Raw genomic sequence first — 20,301 nt, 5'->3', positions numbered from 1 at the left:
CTCGGGACCACCCCGACCGAAGTCCGGAAACATATAAATTGCATCGGGCTAACCCCGACATCAGGCTTACCCCGACATAATGCAACTACATAAACATGCTGGCATTAGTGCCTTAGACCCGTTTCTACTGGAGGAAAACTCACCTCACAAGACTGACTGCTAAAAACTCGAGTGAGGAATCCTTGTCTGCTGCTCCAGAAACTCACCGGCTATCAATTCCACAATAATACTGAATCAAAATCTGGTAATCCTCCTTAGAGTAAAATGACCATTTTACCCCTGGTCCAAGTCAACGTCTTGGTCAAAGTCAAACTCAAGGTCAACCCCCAGTCAACCCTAACTCATCGAGTCACCTCCCAAATCGGTGAGTTCATGAACAATTCAAGCACATGGTTAACTAAGTCAACTCGTCGAGTTCTTCCTACCAAAATATCAGGACATATCGACCTTAACTCGTCGATTCCCTCCTTAGACTCGTCAAGTTCTTTAGCTTTCAAGCCCTAATCATATCCAACCCACTGATTCACCTCCTAACTCAATGGTTTTACTCACAAACAGAAAAGGATTTAGGGTTCACGACCCGACTCGCTGAGTCCAAGAACAACTCGTCGAATCCTCCATGTGACATATCCATTCTGTCAATTCTGAACCACTCCAATGCTTCTAACTCATAGATCTAGACTTCTTAGACTAGAATTACACGTAAAGTTGCTAAATTTATGTGCATGCATGGTGTTATGAGGCTTACACACCAAAACTTAGCTAATAATGAAGGCTTAATGCATAGAATGGGGATATGGCCGAATAAAGGTGGCAACTTTGAGCTCTGGAGCTCATAAGTGCCTAGATCTGAAGTCCTTACATCTCCAAATGCTTACAACTCGAACATGACTTTAGAAATGGCTCAAAAATGACAACAAGCAAGCTTTCATGAAGATTTAAGTGAGAATAAGCCAAGGTATAAGCTTTATACCTTTAAAGGTTCTGAAATGCAACACAAGCTCTGGATCTACTGCCTCTTCTTGAATCACTGAATGTTTCCTTCCTTCTCCTAGCTTCAAATCACACAAAAAACGGCAAGAAAAGCTTAAGAACACTCAATGGATGCTTAAGGATTTGGTAGTAAGGAGTGGAGGTAATGGATGTTGGGATGGAGGCCTGATATGCTGCTTAAATAGGGTGCAAACCCTATGGATTAGGGTTTCCCTCTGGCAGACCTACTCGTCGAGTTCATGCTTGGACTCGCCGAGTAGACTCTTTAAATCCCGCGTCCTTTCTACCATCTACTTGACGATTTAGGGCTACCAACTCGTCGAGTGGATCAATTAAATACTTGAATAATTTAAATAATTATGTACCGGGAACGGGGCATTACACCTTTATGGTTTTATGGCTTGGATCTAAGATAGTTTAGAGTTTTTCATGCTTTTGGTCCCATGGTTTTGGTTCTTGTGAGTAAAAGCTATTCCAAAGCTTAAGGTTGGCATATTTTATCATTTCTGAGGATTATATGTTATAAAATGAGATCTTGATGGTTGCATTTCACCTATTTAGGGGTTTGAGGACATTGAAGGAAGTTATGGGACTAGGGTTTGGTTTTGGGCTCCATTAAGCTATGAAAAGGTATAAAGTTAGGAACTTTATCATTTTAGATGTCCATTAGGTTTAGATATGAGTGTGGGATTTTGGTCTTAAGGTATTAAGGACTTAAAAATGGATTTTGGCAACTGCTTGGTTATGCATGGCGTAACCTTGGATTACACAGCACGTAGCGTAACCTTGCCCTATTTTCTATGGGAAGGTTATACATATGACGTAGAGCTAGAGTACGTATGGTGTACGATCAAAAGGTGTCATTGGTCATTTTTGAGCATTAGGTCGAGTTGGGTGGGGTTTAGCTTTGGAAGGGTAAAATGGTCTTTTACCCTAGAGAGAGCGTATGAAATGGACCTTTGATTATGGATTATCACCTTAATTTTTAATTAGGACTATTTTGGATATGTTTAATATGAGGAGCTTTTGTAGCAGCAACGAGTGTGAGATTTGGTTATCTTCGGTTTGAGGTGAGTCTCTTCACTGTACTAGTGGGTTGAAGGCACCAATGTTGGTCCACTGGATTATGTTTATAGGATGATAGTAGTCTTTGTGACACTTGTTGATTATGTATGTATGTGCTTGTTGTCTTTGTGACTCTTGCATGTGTATGCATGTTTTATATATCATTTTAGGCGGAGCCCGTATGAAATTTAGGAAGGGCCTGTTATGCTGTGGGCGGGGCCTGTATGCACTTTGGGTGGGCCTCGTTAAGCTATGGGCGGGGCCCGTTTATATGTATGTGGTATTTTGGGAAAACTTACTAATCTTTGTGCTTATAGTTTTACGTTTATGGTTTCAGGTACCTCTGGTAAGAAAAGGAAGGGCCCAACATGATCGCACAACATCTACTAGTGTTCCGCATTCTATGATTTTGTTTTGTACTTTGATAATTTTGATACATTTTCTTTACACTTTGATTGAGTAGTTGGAATGAACGAATGACTATTTGGTTGACTTAAAGAAAAGTTTTACTTAGTATTTTTGGGACGTTACACAAAGTATTTAGAAAAAGCTTACTCTTTCCATGTCTGACATACAAGATTCATATAGGAAAAAAACCAAACTAAGTTGTAAGTTGAATCTGTAGCTTTGATAGAGTAAAAGATGCTTATATAATCAGTTTAATGATGACAAAGGGGGGGGGGGTGTAGACATTTCATCAAACACCTATGGTGCAAGACCACACAACATTTCAACTGATACAATCAATTAAGTGTATTGACCAAATATGAACCATTGAAGGTGGAAAAGCAAATCTATTTATCAACTCAAATATAAATTATTTGTGAATATTATCGTTTACCTCATGTCTAGGTTGAGCTATAGACAACAATATGAAGAGGATAATGTCGATTTGATGCTATTTTACGAAAAGTATATACCTCATAAAAAGATCAAGAGAAAACCTAGGGTTCCAAATTAACCACTCCTGAAATTGAATCAAAAGCATATACATAGATTATAACCAAAAAGTCACCATGCCAAAGTAAACAGGGAAGTTAACCGGAAAGATTAGAATAAGCAACAATCGAAGGGTCGATCATGTAAGAACCAAAAACACAAACGATATGTCGCTTATAGAGCATTCGATATTTGGGAGGAGTTTGGAGGAAGCTTGTAGCGATTTTCGTAGTTTCAGAAAAAACATCGACGTCAATAGTGGGATTTAAGAAACGGAGATGGTTTTGTATTGGAATCGACATTTGGGATTTTGTTGGGAAAGTACACCGACTGGGGAAACGATAAGCCTTGTCGACACCAATCCCATTTTTATTGGCTTAGACTAGCGGTGGAATCAGGCACACCAATCTCATTCTTATTGGCTTACACTAGTAGTGAAATCAGGTAGGGACCAAAAGTAGCAATTTCAATAAAGATTGTGCCAAAAATGTCAACTTTTGAAATATTATTGTTCATAAGGTTTGTGTGTGTGTGTGTGTGTATATATATATATATATATATATATATATATATATATGTAGGTTTAAATATGGATTAACAAATATTGTGTGGATGTAGAGATTAATATTGACCAAGTATTATTGAATTTTAATAAATAATTAATTAAATCTTCCACCCTTTAATTTAGGCAAATTACTTTATTTAAAATCCTACTGCCTATTTCATCCACACCCACAAAATCGCCTCCCGCTTCCATCGAAGATGTCAAGATCGTCGGCACAAAATCGCCTCATGCTTCCATCGAAGATGTCAAGATCATCGGAGGGAAGCTCTCAGGTGTGTTGTCCGCTATTCCGGATGTCGTGACAAATCGAGATCGTCTCCGGGGTTCGAAGAGGTTGAAGAGACAGAAGGAAAAGGGGAGGTCGTCGTCTCCGGGGTCGGGGAGACCGAAGGGGAAAAGCAGCGCAGGGTCTGCTCTGACAATCAAATGTGAAAAGAAGGGAGAAGGCTGATCGGAGAGGGTCAAGGCAGCAACAACACACGATCTGGGGAGATGCGAAGGAGGATGCTGCCCTCCTGACCACCGGGTACCTGCAACCTCTTGACTAATCGAAAAGCCCTCCTACAGCGGTACTGGACAACCCACGAAGATGAAGAGGAGTGTTGCTCCGATTGATAACATGTTTTCTTTTTCTTATCCTTCGTCCACATCTTTACATAATTCTGAGTTTTGGTGTCCTTAATTTTTTCTTAAATGTACCAGTTGAGTCGATTCTTAGATGTGTACACCTAATTCTTATGCGTAGCAATTTCTATAGAATTGATGTATTTATGTGGATTTGTTTCTCTGTATATATACATAATGGTGTTTCTAAGTGTGTTAGAAGACAATGAATGAACCACATGAATTCTTGAAAATATAGTGATGTTGTTTTCTAAAAAGGTCATAACCCACATAGCTTTTAGTAATTGTAAGGTTTGAAGCTGTCAAGTTTTTCTTAATTCAGCCATCAAACTTAATTTCTAAACCACATGTTTTCTTGTTATGTGTATAATCTTATTCCCATGCGTATTTCTATTTTTTTAATACAAGTCTTTGTTTACTCGTTAGTTGAAGATCTAAAGTCAAAGGAAATAAATCCCCTTCTAGGAAGAAGGAGAATATTCTTATAGAATGGAGATTTTTTCAAGACTTACTTACTATGGAGCTTGTATTCTTATAGAACTTGACAAAAATTCAAAAAAATGACACTGTATTTTTATAGAATGTAACAGTAAAAATTGTTTTTTTGTTTATTTTTGGACCTTAGATTCTTCAATAATATTAATAATAGATGATTATTCTTTAAGAATGTTGCTATTCTTTAACTCATGGTTCAAAAATTTGTTATTTTTCAAAATGCTCATTCAATCAGAATATGTATTCTATTAGAATATGTATTTTAAAGTCTTGGTCCACATTCATCCCTACATCCACACAATACTTACCATCCACATTATAACCTAGCCCTATATATAATATAATATAATATAATATAATATAATATAACTTTTCTTTCTTTTCTTTATGTTGCCTGAAAACTTTAAACACAAACATCAAATTTTTACTAGTGAAGGTGTTCAAGAAAAAAATATTAAAGGGTGTTTAAGATTACTTTTCAAATTGATTTTTTGGACTTTTGGTTTTTTCAAAAACCCAAAAGTTTAAAATTGTGCTTGGCAATTTCAAAAGTTCTTCTAGATTGATTTTTTAGCAAGAAGAAAAAAAAAGTTGTTTTAGAAGTAAGAAATTGATGAAATTTGGTGTCGTTTGACTTTTTGGTTTTTACCCCCTCAAAAGTTAATCCAAACACATTTTAAAAACCCATTTAAAAAAAGCTATAAATCTAAAAATCTTTTTGTCAAAAATGATTTTTTTTAGGTTAAAAAGTAATCCCAAACACCCATTTATTGTTAATTAGCTTATAAAATATATACTTTAATAAATAAAGATTTTTATGTCACATGTTATACTCTTATTCATTTGACCACATGTCATTTTATAGTTATTTAAATTAATTTTTATGCATATGTCATTTTATGATTTTATATATTTATTAAATTTCATATAGTGTTAAATATAATAATTACAATAAGTGTAATAATAAACGAATATCAAATTCATTAATAAAATTATATTTTAATTTCAAAATCCTTAAATTAAAGACTTGTTAAATTATTTTTTTACTTATCTAAATTATATGTTTAAATTTAAATGAGAGAAAAACATTTTCATTTTAACTTTGTCTTTGCTTAAATCCCCTTTCATCTAACAAGGGCTTTGGGCATCATTATGAAGAAATCTAATATAATTGTTGAAACAAGCACAAATTTGGCATAGTTTGTGCGTCGGCCAAAAGTAATAAGAATAGAGGAAAAGAGATGTCAGAAGTGGATCGCTTATTAGCAAAGAAAGTAGCTGATCGATACCTGAAATGTGAAGTACTTGGGGAAGGTACCTATGGCGTCGTCTACAAAGCCATTGATACCAAGGTATTGTAATACTCTGTGTGGCTATTGAATGGGTATGTAGCATAAAATTTAGGGTTTCTGTTCCCTTTAAAATAATCTCCCCATGATTCTTAGTTGAATAAAATTTAGGGGTTTAGGGTATGTCACTGGAAAGTAATTCCATTATACCAACCAACAATAAGGATAATTGTGTGTATGTTTTACTCTGTACATATAATCTCTATATATTAAGATATCAAAAGAAATAGAAAACGCATAACAAATTGCTTTTACATTTGCATGCATTTTTCAGTGTTTGATTTTGCATTGGTGAATGGTGATGTTTATTTAAGTTGTGGGTTGTGGGATAGACAGGGCAAACTGTTGCAATAAAGAAAATCCAGCCTGGGAAGCAGAAGGAAGGGGCAAATTTTACTGCTCTAAGAGAAATCAAGTTGCTGAAAGAGCTCAAGGATCCAAATATAATAGAGCTGATTGATGCTTTTCCTCATAAAGGGAACTTGCATGTTGTTTTTGAGTTTATGGAGACTGATTTGGAAGCTGTTATCTGAGATAGGAACATTATTCTTTCCCCCACCGATATAAAGTCATACCTTCAAATGACATTGAAAGGACTTGCCTTTTGCCATACGAAATGGGTTTTGCACAGGTAGGTAGGTAGTTGATGATTTTTTTAGCTTTGAAGTAGTTGTTAATGCCTAATGGCCCACATGAACCTGAAATGGATGTTGGTTGTGTTGGCAGGGATATGAAACCAAATAATCTGTTGATAGGACCCAATGGACGACTAAAACTTGCAGATTTTGGACTGGTATGCATATTTGGCAGCCTCGGCAGAAGGTTCACTCACCAGGTAGGTATCCAAATTTTCTTTTGTATCAATCAGTTCATGTGTATCATAATATCATAACAATAAGTCATTTTATATTTTTGATAAGGTAGGTGTTTGCTCGATGGTATAGAGCTCCAAAACTATTATTTGGTGCCAAACAGTATGGTCTTGGGGTTGATGTTTGGGCATCAACTTGTATATTTGTTGAGCTCCTTCTACGCCGCCCTTTTCTACAGGTTGGTTGCTTATTTGAAAGCTAAAAGCCTTTGTTTTTTATTTAATAAATAAACATAACATAACATAACATATAATTGTTGTCAGGGTAGCAGTGACATGGATCAGTTGGGGAAAATATTTGCTGCATTTGGGACTCCCAAAGCTTCTTAGTGGGCAGATATGATTTATCTTCCTGATTATGTTGAGTACCAGTATGTTCCTGGGCAGCCACTTCGGGCGACGTTTCCAATGGCCAGTGATGATGCATTGGATCTGTTATCTAAGATGTTTATGTATGATCCAAAAGCTAGAATTTCAACACACCAAGCATTAGAGCATAGGTAGGTTGTTAGGTAATATTAATAATCCTCTCAGTTGATTATTTATTAAGTAAAAAATCTGATGATATTGGTAGGTACTTCTCCTATGGACCTCCACCTACTGAACCAACTTTGCTTCCACGACCTCCACCAAAGAAAGAGTCTACATATTTTAATCCATCGACTATGTTGTCACCTGCAACTAGGAAATCAAGAAGAGTCATGCCAGTGCCAGTGTTAGTGTCAGTTTCCGACCATGGAAATGGAAATGAAACAAGTGGACCCACACCAATGTCACTTGATTTTTATGTCTTTACAGCAAGACCTCCAGCTAGACCAACTATTATCAGGTAAATACCATTAACAATATATTTTTTATTACACTCCTCCCTCTATCTGAAATCTTATTTTTATTAACGGTATTACAACACAAAAGAACACATACTTTCGCCATTCTCTATTTCTCTCTCAATTGTTTATCATCAAATTCAGTGTATCTTCCAACTCTATTATAGATTAATTTTATTATGGAAATAATGTATTAGCTATTTTTTCACAATCTGGTTGTCTTTATTATGGAAATACTATACACCTACGACTAACACTCCATCTTTCAAAACAAGTGATGTACTTTTTTTTTACTATTTCAAACTTTTCCACCACATTTATTTCTTGAAAATTTTTCATACTCTCAATTTTTTTTTTCAAAATTTGCAACACTTTTATTGAGATGGAAGCAATTTATATTCTTGAGAGTTCACATTATTAAACAAATTTAAAACGCAAATCTTTGGGCCATAATAAAATGCAACACTATCTTTTTTACAACTTCATAATCTTAATCATTTTTTTGCCCATTATTAATTATTGTATGATGTCTCAACTTAAATCTTTTTCCATATGTTTATTTCATTTTATTTTTATTGAGGGGTATTTTAGACATTTAATTGATAATCAAACATTTTTCTAAACAACATGCCAAGTCATTTTTTTAATGTCAATGAAGTGCTTAAAAAGCTGTATTTTTTATTCATCTAAGAAAGGTAAAAACTTGAACGTTAAGGTTAATGATGTTGATAATATTTTTTCACCCTTGAGCGCTTTCTTGATTGATCGAGTGAGTGAATGATATCCAGTAGATTAATAGATATGTTGGTGATCGTGATGTATATATGCTAATCGATGTTCATAAGACTTGAGTGTGGCAGGGGCAGGTGCCTCCCTTAATAAGGAAAATATAAAAAGAATCATGTGGACCAAATTATGAGTTATAAATAAAACAAGTAATGAAAGTTACCAAAAATGAAAGTATTGCGTTCTTATGTTATGGGGACAACACAAAAAGTTATGACATTCATTATTATTGTCATGAAGTTAGGTTTTCGGAAATCTTTGCTATGATTCTCTTCCATTAAAAAGACGAGTGTTTAAATTGTGGACTTGATAGGCGTTAGTTACATAGCTTTGGGCTTTGTTGATTCACATTCGATCTTAGTTCAGTTGTTATGATTTATAATGAGTCTTGTACGACTGTAGTGCTGACAGAACTCACCCGAAGAGAAAGTTGGACCTTGAGTTCCAAATCCCTGAAGAGTGATATGAGATAATCGAATCATAACTTAATTAATCTTGTTACCCATCTTGTTCTTGGCAAGACCATGCAAAGTTTATAAATCATCAAGACCACCATGTATGATTGATGATAGTATGTATGTTTACTAACATTTATATAAGGTCATGATCACATTTCTCTCGTTGGTTGCTGCAACTAAAAGTAATTTTGAAAGTTTTTATTATGTTGTAGCCAAGGGTGAAAGGGAGGTTCTGATTTTGGCAAGCATACTACGTAACATCACTAATTTGTATTCTTTTTCTTTCACAAATTCTGTTTTTGCTTTAATTGCTTTTGCTTGCCTTCCGTTTCTTTAATCAACTTGGTTTCATTTTTTTTTTATTTTTAAATTTTGTCACTATGCTCACCCCTAATAAACACTATACAAACATGTTGTACTGCTAGTACCAGAATTTTCTTCTATTCCATCTACATTTAAAATGTCACATAAAAACATATATCTTATTTCTAAAATTTTAATGACAATTTTTTATTTATTATATTATTTTATCAAAACATAATAATTAGAGTAAGATATAGTCTTGGTCCATGTGGTTTGGGAAAAATATCACTTTTGGTTATTATTGGGATTTTGTCATGGGTGGTTCCTCTCGAGGATTTTGATATCACTGTTGGTCCTTGGGAGTTAGGGTGGTGGGTATGGTTAACGGGGTGGTGAGGCCAGGTAAGCACCAAAAATCTTCTTAATCTCCACCTTTTTTTTGGGGTGGTGTTCCATGTAAGGAACGATGTTGAGATGAAGAAAAAACGAGGAAGAAAGAAAGAAATCAAAGAGAAAATCGTGTTGTAGCTTATTGCCATCACCACTGAAGACCACATAACGGGAAGGGGAAGGGGGAGGCGGGAGTGTTGTTCCCATGTGGTAATGCCATTAAAGGCTGTCTACGTCACAAAAACGACACTTGCCGTTGTCCACTCTGAGTCATCTTAACCCTGCATGTTTCTTCCGTCCATCAATCAAACATGTCCCTCACATTGAGTTCATATATAGAGAACTCACCAATGTTAACATACTCCACATATGTTACCTTTCCATCTAGGTACTTTCTCTTCTTGGAACTTTGGAAAAAAAATACACCATGATTGATTCTCATTGGAAAGAAAATCGAAAGACCCTATATAAAAGAATGATTTTTTTAAGAAAAAACATTCTTTTTCAAAGATCTAAGCTAAAACATTGCTATGTTAAATTAATTGTAAACCTCATTCACATCTACACAAATTGATGAACAACAATTATGCCACATCGTGGTTGGAACATCTTGTTTCCTTGCTTTTTCTCTCAAGATTTTTCTAATTGCAATGTTTAAGATTAAGGCAAATGATTGCAAGGAGAAAGTTGGAGAAGATGATGAACTGTAGCTCTGTAAATCATAGCCTTAATTAAAGTTGTTAATAGTATAAAATAAGGTTGAAAAGACAATTTTACCATCTAAGGGACACATGCTCTCCTTTAAGTGGAACATCTTAGGTGTTGTTTGTTTTTTTTCTCAAAAGCTCTTCTTGATACCATTTTTGTCCGCGTCCCTGTAGATGGCGCACATACATTTAACCTTGCAGACCTTTTGTTTTTTAGAAGACTGTAGACCTAAAAAGGTCTAGGGGCCTCTTCTTGAGGCAGACTTGGTCCATCCACTTCTTACCTCTTCAAACATCTGAGCATGTATTTTTTTTAAAGGATGCAACCATACATTATAATTTATAAGGATCAAAAGGTCTATGTTTTTCAATTTTATATTCAATTATATATTCGTTATATAAAAGTCTCACCCTTGTTTTCTTTTTTCAAGGAACTGATATGGGACACATGACTTTCTTACACCATCTAGTTTTTTTTTTTTTACAATTAACATTACTTTAAATATCACAAAAAATATAATTCAATTTAAAATAGTATGTGAGAAATATAATAGTTTTAAAACTAATAGTATCTAATAATTTAATAAGTTAGAGGATGAAAACATGAAAACACAATAATTAATATGTTTCCTAATTATATAAAACAAATCTTTTGAATTTTAAGTATTAACAAAAAATTTAAAAATTAAAAAAACTATAATGATAGTTGTATAATTTTAATTTAAGTATTGTGAAACTATAATTATTGAAAGTCTTTTTAAATTTCAAAAAACAAAGTTTATATACATTTTATTTTTTTTACACGATCTGTAGACTTTAAAAGAAAACAATCTTTTTCTTGCAGACTGGTTCATCTTTTTTTTTTTTTTTTTTTTTTTTTTGTTTTTTTTTTATAGATGTCTACAAATATGATTCTCAGACTGGAGATTTACCTATTAAAAAACAAACAACATTAGATGGTAACAATATGAGGGACCAGCCATGCAACTTTTGGGAACTATAGAGACGACCCATATCAATTTTCAAAAAGCTGGACTCAAACTACACATGGGTGTAAACAACATGGACCAAAAGTATAATTTACTTTTTTCCCGATTTCGGTATATCAAGATCGACACCTTATCCGAAGCAGTTTGCTTTGCTAGTCTCATCCAATTTTCCCCACTCATCTTCTTCGTTGCATAACTGAGAAGGGGTTCTTACCTTCGAAGTCATGGGGTACCCAGTAGCAAGTATATAACAGTAGTAGTAATTTTTGGGAAGTGGAATGGCGCTCCCATCTCTGTCGCCCACCAATAACTTTTCCTCCCCATCCTCCTATTCTGTTTCACCTTTCAGTTCCAAATTTCCCACTTTTCATCGTCAACTCAATAGTTATTGCACTCGACATCTTCTACTATTAAGGGAATGCACCAGTAGCAGTAGCTTCCTTTTCCGGGGTGGAAAAAATAACTCGGCACACGGATATTGTCATTTTTACGCTCCAAGAGAGCGGAAGACGATGACAGTGGCGGCGGCGTCATTAGGAGGTCTACTGGGCGGAATCTTCAAGGGTGGGGCTGACACCGGGGAGTCCACCAGGCAGCAATACTCTGCCACCGTCGCTCTCATCAACTCTCTTGAATCCGAGCTGACGTCTCTCTCGGACTCTCAGCTGAGGGATAGGACCACTCTCTTGAGGCAACGAGCTCGCCAAGGTCCCCAATCTTTAGACTCTATTTTACCTGTAAGCACATCTCATTTCTATATCACATTTGGGATTTGGAGACCATGTATTGTTCTCTACACATTTTCCCCTTTGAATTTGCGTAAGGATAATACAATGCAAGAAAAAGAGATAACTGACTTTATTTTTTCGGTCCTGTTGGTTCATAAACCACCTCTTGTTGGAAGACCTATATTCCTCTTTCTCTGCAACGTTCTTAAATCATTACTTTGGCTGTTAGAAGTGTTGTGCTCCGTGGCTTATCATTCTAAATATATATATAATATCGTGCAGGAGGCGTTTGCTATAGTGAGAGAGGCTTCGAAGAGGGTTCTAGGTCTTCGTCCTTTTGATGTTCAACTGATAGGTAAATAAATACTAAATTGTTTTGAGTTCAATTCGGCTACAACATCAAACCTGAAATGAGAAACTAGGCTGCTTAAAAAGCATGAAAGTTTAATGTCCATTACAATTTACAAACATGCTATGGTGATGTAGGTGGCATGGTACTTCATAAAGGAGAAATAGCTGAAATGAGGACGGGAGAGGGAAAGACTCTGGTGGCCATATTACCAGCTTATTTAAATGCTTTAAGTGGTAAAGGAGTTCATGTTGTTACTGTGAATGATTACCTTGCAAGGAGGGACTGTGAATGGGTCGGTCAAGTTGCCCGTTTTCTTGGACTCACGGTTGGCCTAATCCAGCGTATACTTCTTCTTCTTCTTCTTTTGATTTATATGCATATGGTTATTGTATAATTGTTGAAGGTGGATGGATAACAAAGTTAAGAGGACTTTGTTATCTAACTTTCAATCCAAATAAGATCAACCCTTAGCTAGAGTCTTTCTTCATGTACCTCAAAATTCTGGTGACAAGAATTAGGTGTGATAACTAGGATTTTTGCATTGTATGCCATGTTTGTTGCAAACTGTAAAAAAGATGAGTAAGGAAGTATCATATCCAAGCACAACATAAACACTTTAGAGTGACCATATTAATTAGAAAATCATCAGTACCATACAAGGCTTGACAATTTAGCTCTTTTTGTTGTTTTGTATCAGTTGGATTAAGAGTTTGTGGGCTTGGTTATTGACAACATCAAAAATTGCCCAATATTTACAGTAATAGACTCATTATGACCTAGTTTGATGAAGGCTTTTCCCTTTTGTGGGTAGGCTACTAGGCTCAGTGCCCTTTTACCTTGGTGCCCATGTCATCCTATTGCAACTTCAAAGAACGATGTGCCCTATGCTACAACCCAGGCCCACAAAACTCAAAAAACATGTCATTACTTAAATAGCATACATGAGATATGATGTTATTAAGATTTTTTTGGCTGATTTTCATCTTTCTGTCTAACTGGAAAAGTCAGAGTTTTCCTCTTCATTTTCTTGTTCTTTTTGACATTTTTCCTTTCCTAATAGATGCAATTGTACTTGATTAGCTATGAGTGCTGGTGTATTCTAGATCTCAGGTTTCTTAGTTGAAAGTATCCCCCTGACAATCAATTATTTGGCAGAAAACATGACAAGTGAACAAAGGAGGCAGAATTACTTGTGTGACATCACATACGTCACCAATAGTGAGCTTGGTTTTGATTACTTAAGAGACAATCTTGCCATGGAAAGTAATTTATGCTATACGCAGTCTTCAATAATATTCTCTTATACCATTCATTTTCACTTATAACTTCTTCTCTTGGTCTACAGAGTGTTGATGAGCTTGTATTAAGAGGTTTCAATTACTGTGTCATCGATGAGGTCGATTCAATTCTAATTGATGAAGCAAGAACTCCTCTTATTATATCAGGACCTGCTGAAAAACCAAGCGAACAATACTACAAAGCTGCTAAAATAGCTGCTGCTTTTGAGCGAGATATACATTATACGGTCAGGATTCAGAAAGAAAGATGCTTGCAAATATACATCACATGTCTTTTTTTTTTTCTTTTCTAATGTGCATCTGCCACTTGGCTATTTCTTGCAGGTTGATGAGAAGCAGAAAAATGTTTTACTCACAGAACAGGGTTATGCAGATGCTGAGGAAATTCTAGAAGTAAAGGATCTATATGATCCTCGAGAACAGTGGGCCTCATTTGTCTTGAATGCAATAAAAGCTAAAGAGCTCTTTCTCAGAGATGTCAACTATATTATACGTGCCAAAGAGGTTCTCATAGTGGACGAGTTTAGTGGTCGAGTCATGCAGGTAAAGGATTTCAGTTTTTAGTTTATATATATCTTGTTTCCAAGTTGGAAGTAAATGAGGTGTATTTTATTGTGTTACAGGGGAGGCGTTGGAGTGATGGGCTTCACCAGGCGGTGGAAGCCAAAGAAAGCTTGCCCATACAAAATGAGACGGTGACACTGGCCTCAATTAGCTACCAAAACTTCTTTCTTCAGGTTCTAAGCATCTTTGTGATCTTTAGAGGGTTGACAAGTCAACTTGTTATAGTTGTTGAAGCTAATGGGATTTTTACGTTTCTATTAGTTCCCAAAACTTTGTGGCATGACTGGCACCGCTGCAACTGAGAGTTCAGAGTTTGAAAGTATTTACAAGCTCAAAGTTACAATTGTGCCCACAAACAAGCCTATGATAAGAAAGGTTCATTAATTTGAAATATTCCACCACGTGGTTTCTTTCTGTTTTTTCATGAAATGAATATTGAAAAGGAGTGATATGATGTGATGCTTAGGATGACTCAGACGTGGTATTTAGGGCAACCACGGGAAAATGGCAGGCGGTGGTGGTAGAAATTTCTAGAATGAACAAGACAGGGCGGCCTGTGCTTGTTGGGACAACCAGTGTTGAACAGAGTGACACATTGTCCAAACAACTCCGTGAAGCTGGAATCCCTCATGAGGTGATTCATTGAATCCTATTCCTATCTTGTTTTTCTAAGAGAAGAACAACATATGTATAAATGATAAAATGAATAATACACTCACATTATATTTGATATTTGGAGCAACTTAGGTTCTAAATGCCAAACCAGAAAATGTGGAAAGAGAAGCTGAGATTGTGGCACAAAGTGGTCGCCTTGGTGCAGTTACTATTGCTACAAATATGGCGGGCCGAGGAACCGATATAATTCTTGGTGGTAATGCAGAGTTTATGGCTAGGTTGAAGCTACGTGAGTTGCTCATGCCAAGGTAAGAATACAACAAAATCTATTTTTGCTTTTAGTTCCTTAAACAGCTTTCACTTAATAAATGTTGCAGCATTGTAAAGCCAGCTGAGGGAGTTTTTGTTTCTGTGAAGAAAGCTCCCCCAAAGAAGACATGGAAGGTCTGTGTGTGTGTGTGTATTTGCTTTTAGCCATATGTATTCTCTTACTTTTGGGTGCATTTTTAGGTGAGTGAAAGTTTGTTCCCGTGTTCACTATCTCAAGAAAATAGCTTGGTGGTTGAGGACGCTGTACATTTGGCTGTCAGTTCATGGGGTCGAAGATCTTTAGCTGAGTTGGAAGCAGAAGAGCGGTTATCTTATGCTTGTGAAAAGGTGCCACCTGTCTGTCGATAGATGATGTCTTTGTTTTTGTAACAGGTTCATTCCCTAAACAACTCTAATGTTGGGTAGTATCTATAGGGTCCGGCTCAAGATGAAGTAATTGCCAAATTGCGCCATTCTTTCCTACAAATTGCAAAAGAATATAAGACTTACACCGAGGAAGAAAGGAAGAAGGTAAGGGGCTGTTTCTTTGCGACTTAATGGGTTAACCACTTCATCTGGGCAGCTAGCTTAGCTATACATGGTTGTTTCTTTATTAAAACCTGGCTTAATGTATTAAGACACCGATTCTTTACACATTTGCCCTTCTTTTTTCCTCCTAACTCTGATGAATATTGTGAAATTTATTTTTTGGAATGTAAGGGTAAAGTGGTGATTTAGACAGCCACTTTACGCATACATGACTTAGTGGCCCCTAAATTCTCTTTGATCTATATATATATATATATATATATATATATATATATATATATATATTCTTGTTTCCAAGTTCCAACTGAGACTTTCTTTATTAAAAACAAGCGTCAAGTGTAAATGACATGAAAGAAATCAAGAATAATAAAAATGTTGTGCTTCCGTGTCACAGGTTGTAGCAGCTGGGGGACTTCATGTCATCGGGACGGAACGCCATGAATCACGGAGAATCGACAACCAGGTGCAATTTTTATAATTTAACTTAACAATTAAATAATAATAATAATAATAATAATAATAATAATAATAATAATAATAATAATAATAATAATAATAATAATAATAATAATAATATATTAGTTTCCAAATGAAATGTATACAGCTGCGTGGTAGAAGTGGCAGGCAGGGGGATCCTGGAAGTTCGCGTTTCTTCCTTAGTCTGGAAGATAATATCTTTCGCATTTTTGGGGGTGATAGAATTCAGGTTTAATTTTCTCTTTTCTTTTGATATGATTATTAATGCTTAATTTGGAAACCAGTTTAAAAAGTTGCAAGTTGTAGGGTATGATGAGGGCTTTTAGAGTTGAGGATTTACCAATTGAATCAAAAATGTTGACGAAAGCATTGGACGAAGCTCAAAGAAAAGTGGAGAATTACTTTTTTGATATCAGAAAGCAATTATTTGAGTATGACGAGGTTCTCAACAGCCAAAGAGACCGTGTCTATACGGAGAGAAGGAGAGCTCTACAGTCTGAAGATCTTCAATCTCTATTGATCGAATATTCTGAACTCACAATGGATGACATATTAGAGGTATACAAATGATTAATAAAAGAGGTAAAAATGATTTACTATTGTATTTTTGTTAAACTTTGTTGTAGGCAAATATTGGTTCTGATGCTCCAAAGGAAAACTGGGATTTTGAAAAGCTTATTGCAAAACTCCAGCAGTAAGTTGTAGTCTGAAGAGGTTGCTTATTTTCTCTTAAAACTCCATTAAAGATGATTTTTGTGAGTACAGGTATTGCTATCTTTTGAATGACTTGACTCCAGATTTACTGGCAAGCCAGTGTGCGACTTATGAAGATTTGAGGATTTATCTTCGTGTTTGTGGACGCAAAGCATATTTACAGAAGAGGGTAAGAAAGAATGGATGTAAATTGTGAATTGTAGAAGAGAAGCACCACCTAATTATTATTATTATCATAGGATATTGTGGAGAAAGAAGCTCCAGGGTTGATGAAGGAAGCAGAAAGGTTTCTGATATTGAGCAACATAGATAGGCTATGGAAAGAACACTTGCAAGCACTTAAATTTGTTCAACAAGCTGTAGGGTTACGTGGATATGCACAAAGAGATCCTTTGATCGAGTACAAGCTTGAAGGCTACAATCTTTTTATTGAGATGATGGCGCAAATAAGAAGAAATGTTATATATTCTATATACCAGGTATCAAATCATGTCAATATAACATATTAATATGTTGTGTGGACTTTTTCATATTTGTATTCTTTTCCCAGTTTAAACCGGTGATGGTGAACAAGGATCAAGGGAAAACCAGCAACAGCAAAATAAAGGATAAGGATAATGGCTCAGTGACCCCGCCACCACCACCATCATCATCATCATCATCATCAGCCTCATCTGTCAGCGTCTGAGTAGCAGTCCAAATGGCATGGACCCCACCTGCAGATAATTGTGTATATTTGTGACCCTGAAGATAATAAGAATTTGGGCTGCCTGTAGACTGTAGAGAGGAGAGGAAAGGAAGAGGAAGCATATACTTACTGTAAAGTTGCTTCATAATCATTTCCTATTTCCATAATCATACAAAAAGAATTGTGTAGCCTTCCTTGTAAACAGATCGACTTCCTTGGAAACTAATTCACAATATTATATTATTATATGATGGTAATAAATGCTTTTAAGCGATGCATCTGACCAGGAAAGTGGAAACCATCCAAGCCCGTCATATACATAGCATACATATTGTCTGAAAAGCATGTCATTTGCCGGGTGACTGGGTATGATATGATTTGTATGCTTTTTGTTTTGATACTCGGGAACACTACCACCACTACTGTTGTGCAAAAAAGTGTGTGCGGAATCATTTAACAAGAAGAGGTGCTTCAATAGTTGCAAAAACCCTGGACTTGTTATTTCTCCGATGAGATAGGAACATCTATACAACAGAAAGAAAGAGGAAAAATAACTAGATACGAAAAAATGTATTAAATTCTTTCAACAAAACTTTATTCTTTCTATACCAAACTCAAAAGTGTCGTTTTAACTTTAACCACTGCCAACTCTTTTTTAGTCAATAGACTTATTTGTAAGTCAGAAAATAGCTTACAAAACTTCACACCTCCGATAAAAAAAACAAAACAACCATTCCACCTTGAATTGAATTGGATGCTTAAAAGCTCTTTCAACTTTTAGACATCCATATCTATTAGTACGTATTTTACGTTCATTAAAATCCTGATCTTGATATTAAGATCTTATGATTTTAAAATCCTATAAGTGAAAAACGATCTTTATCACACCACGACCTCGATCTCACCTCTTTAGTTTTATTATATACATGAGTTTCAAAAATAGTCTATTTAACTTGAAATCGACCATTGCGAGAAGTCTTGTAGAATATCACTATTTTATTATTTCATGTTAAACTAGGCAGAATGCACTCATAACAATCCCTTTGTGATCTCATGTCTTAAGTTGAACATGATCAAAACGATTTTTTTTTTATTTTTTTTTTCTAATTAAGATATTTTCTTCTTACGGTTTGTAGCAACAAAATTTATGGTTCATGCTTAAGAAGTTAAATTTGATTCCACTATCGACGTCTTCATCAATATCAAGTTATAATGTATACTTTACACCCAATATCTTTCGAGCAAATTTGAATATGAATTCATTTTGGTAGGATCTTTCAATCTCGATCTGATCTTACAATCACAATCTTGCAAAACATAAAACAATCATAAGTAAGATCATGATCTTGACAACCTTGCTCCAAAGCAATGAGAAATCTGATACGAAAACATTTAAAACATACATGGTATCATGGATTCTTTCTCTGCTATCCATCCATTTGCCTTTTTTGCTCAACCTTAACCGACTACCATCATTGCATTGATGTCGTATTATTCATCTACTTCTCCTACTTTCTTCTCGCACCTCTCCTTTATACGATCTCATGGCTGACAATGCTCAACCCCAGGTGAACAACAAACCCTTCAGCATCACCACCACCACCCAATCTTATGCACCCCTGATCCTTGATCTAAACAAATTGCACTATGACGTATGGCGAGAGCTATTTAAAACTCATTGCGTTGGATTCAGTGTTCTTGGACACCTCGATGGTGTAACATCCTAAAATACAGATAATTTTATTATTTTTATTTTTATTTATATTTATTTATTTATTTTAAGTTCATTCAAACATAGATTACTCATTGCGTTGGATTCAGTGTTGTTGGACACCTCGATGGTGTAACATCCTAAAATAAAGATAATTTTATTTTTTTATTTTTATTTATTTATTTATTTATTTTTTTTAAAGTTCATTCAAACATAGACTACTCATAATAAATTAGTCAAATACGTATCATGGTAGCATATTCTCAGAGTACAAAATCCCAAAATCGCAAATGTGGAAAACATAGGGTGATGCAGTGCGATCAGACGGTCCCTTCCCCTTCAAACTGGAAGTACCTGAAACATAAACTGAAAACTGTAAGCACAAAGCTTAGTGGGTTCCCCCAAAATACCACATACTACACAAACATACTCCTAAGCATATCTGGGTGTTTGCCTACCCCTTCGGTCTATTTCAACCAGATACTATCAAGCATATATGGGTGCTTGCACTCCCATTCGGTCTATTTCAACAGGATACTGTCAAACATATATGGGTGCTTGCAATCCCCTTCGGTCTATTTCAACTGGATACTGGGTCTATTTCACCCCCAACTTATACCACATAATATCACAACAGGAATCACAAAGTCATCAAGCAAATACATGCATAACTAACAATTATCACAAAGACAATCATCACTCTACATCGTAAACTAGTGGGCCGACATTAGTGCCTTAGACTCACGAATATAGCGAAGGAAAACTCACATCTCGATCGATAATCAACTACTGTTGCTCTCACGATTAGCTACACAGGTGCTATTCCACACTTAGATAATCATGCAAGGCAAACCTTAGATTTGCCCTTCAAAACCAAGAATATACCAAAAGTCAAATCAAGTCAAAAGTCAACGCCTAAGGTCAAAGTTCAACTT

The 20,301-nt window shown here is 35.5% G+C and overlaps 1 protein-coding gene and 1 pseudogene across 1 annotated transcript; both read left to right on the top strand.

The window, feature by feature from the left end:
- Positions 1 to 5,827: 5,827 nt before the first annotated feature.
- On the top strand, positions 5,828 to 7,876 carry LOC111908762 (cyclin-dependent kinase D-1-like; annotated as a pseudogene).
- Positions 7,877 to 11,499: 3,623 nt separating this feature from the next.
- LOC111908771 (protein translocase subunit SecA, chloroplastic) lies at positions 11,500 to 17,929 on the top strand. Its single transcript, XM_023904579.3, has 20 exons — positions 11,500 to 12,098; positions 12,372 to 12,444; positions 12,576 to 12,782; positions 13,597 to 13,700; positions 13,787 to 13,966; positions 14,064 to 14,282; positions 14,363 to 14,476; positions 14,565 to 14,678; positions 14,770 to 14,937; positions 15,051 to 15,226; positions 15,296 to 15,362; positions 15,429 to 15,575; positions 15,663 to 15,758; positions 16,171 to 16,239; positions 16,381 to 16,482; positions 16,560 to 16,811; positions 16,880 to 16,947; positions 17,019 to 17,136; positions 17,207 to 17,446; positions 17,518 to 17,929. Exons 1-20 carry the CDS (start codon positions 11,640 to 11,642, stop codon positions 17,653 to 17,655), a joined length of 3,111 nt encoding a protein of 1,036 aa, XP_023760347.1. The 5' UTR covers positions 11,500 to 11,639; the 3' UTR covers positions 17,656 to 17,929.
- Positions 17,930 to 20,301: the final 2,372 nt, after the last annotated feature.

Source organism: Lactuca sativa, chromosome 9, assembly GCF_002870075.4.
Source record: "Lactuca sativa cultivar Salinas chromosome 9, Lsat_Salinas_v11, whole genome shotgun sequence".
NCBI classification, from domain to species: Eukaryota; Viridiplantae; Streptophyta; class Magnoliopsida; order Asterales; family Asteraceae; genus Lactuca; species Lactuca sativa.
The sequence above is the reverse complement of the archived record's forward strand: the minus strand, read 5'-3'. Positions and strand labels throughout refer to the sequence as shown.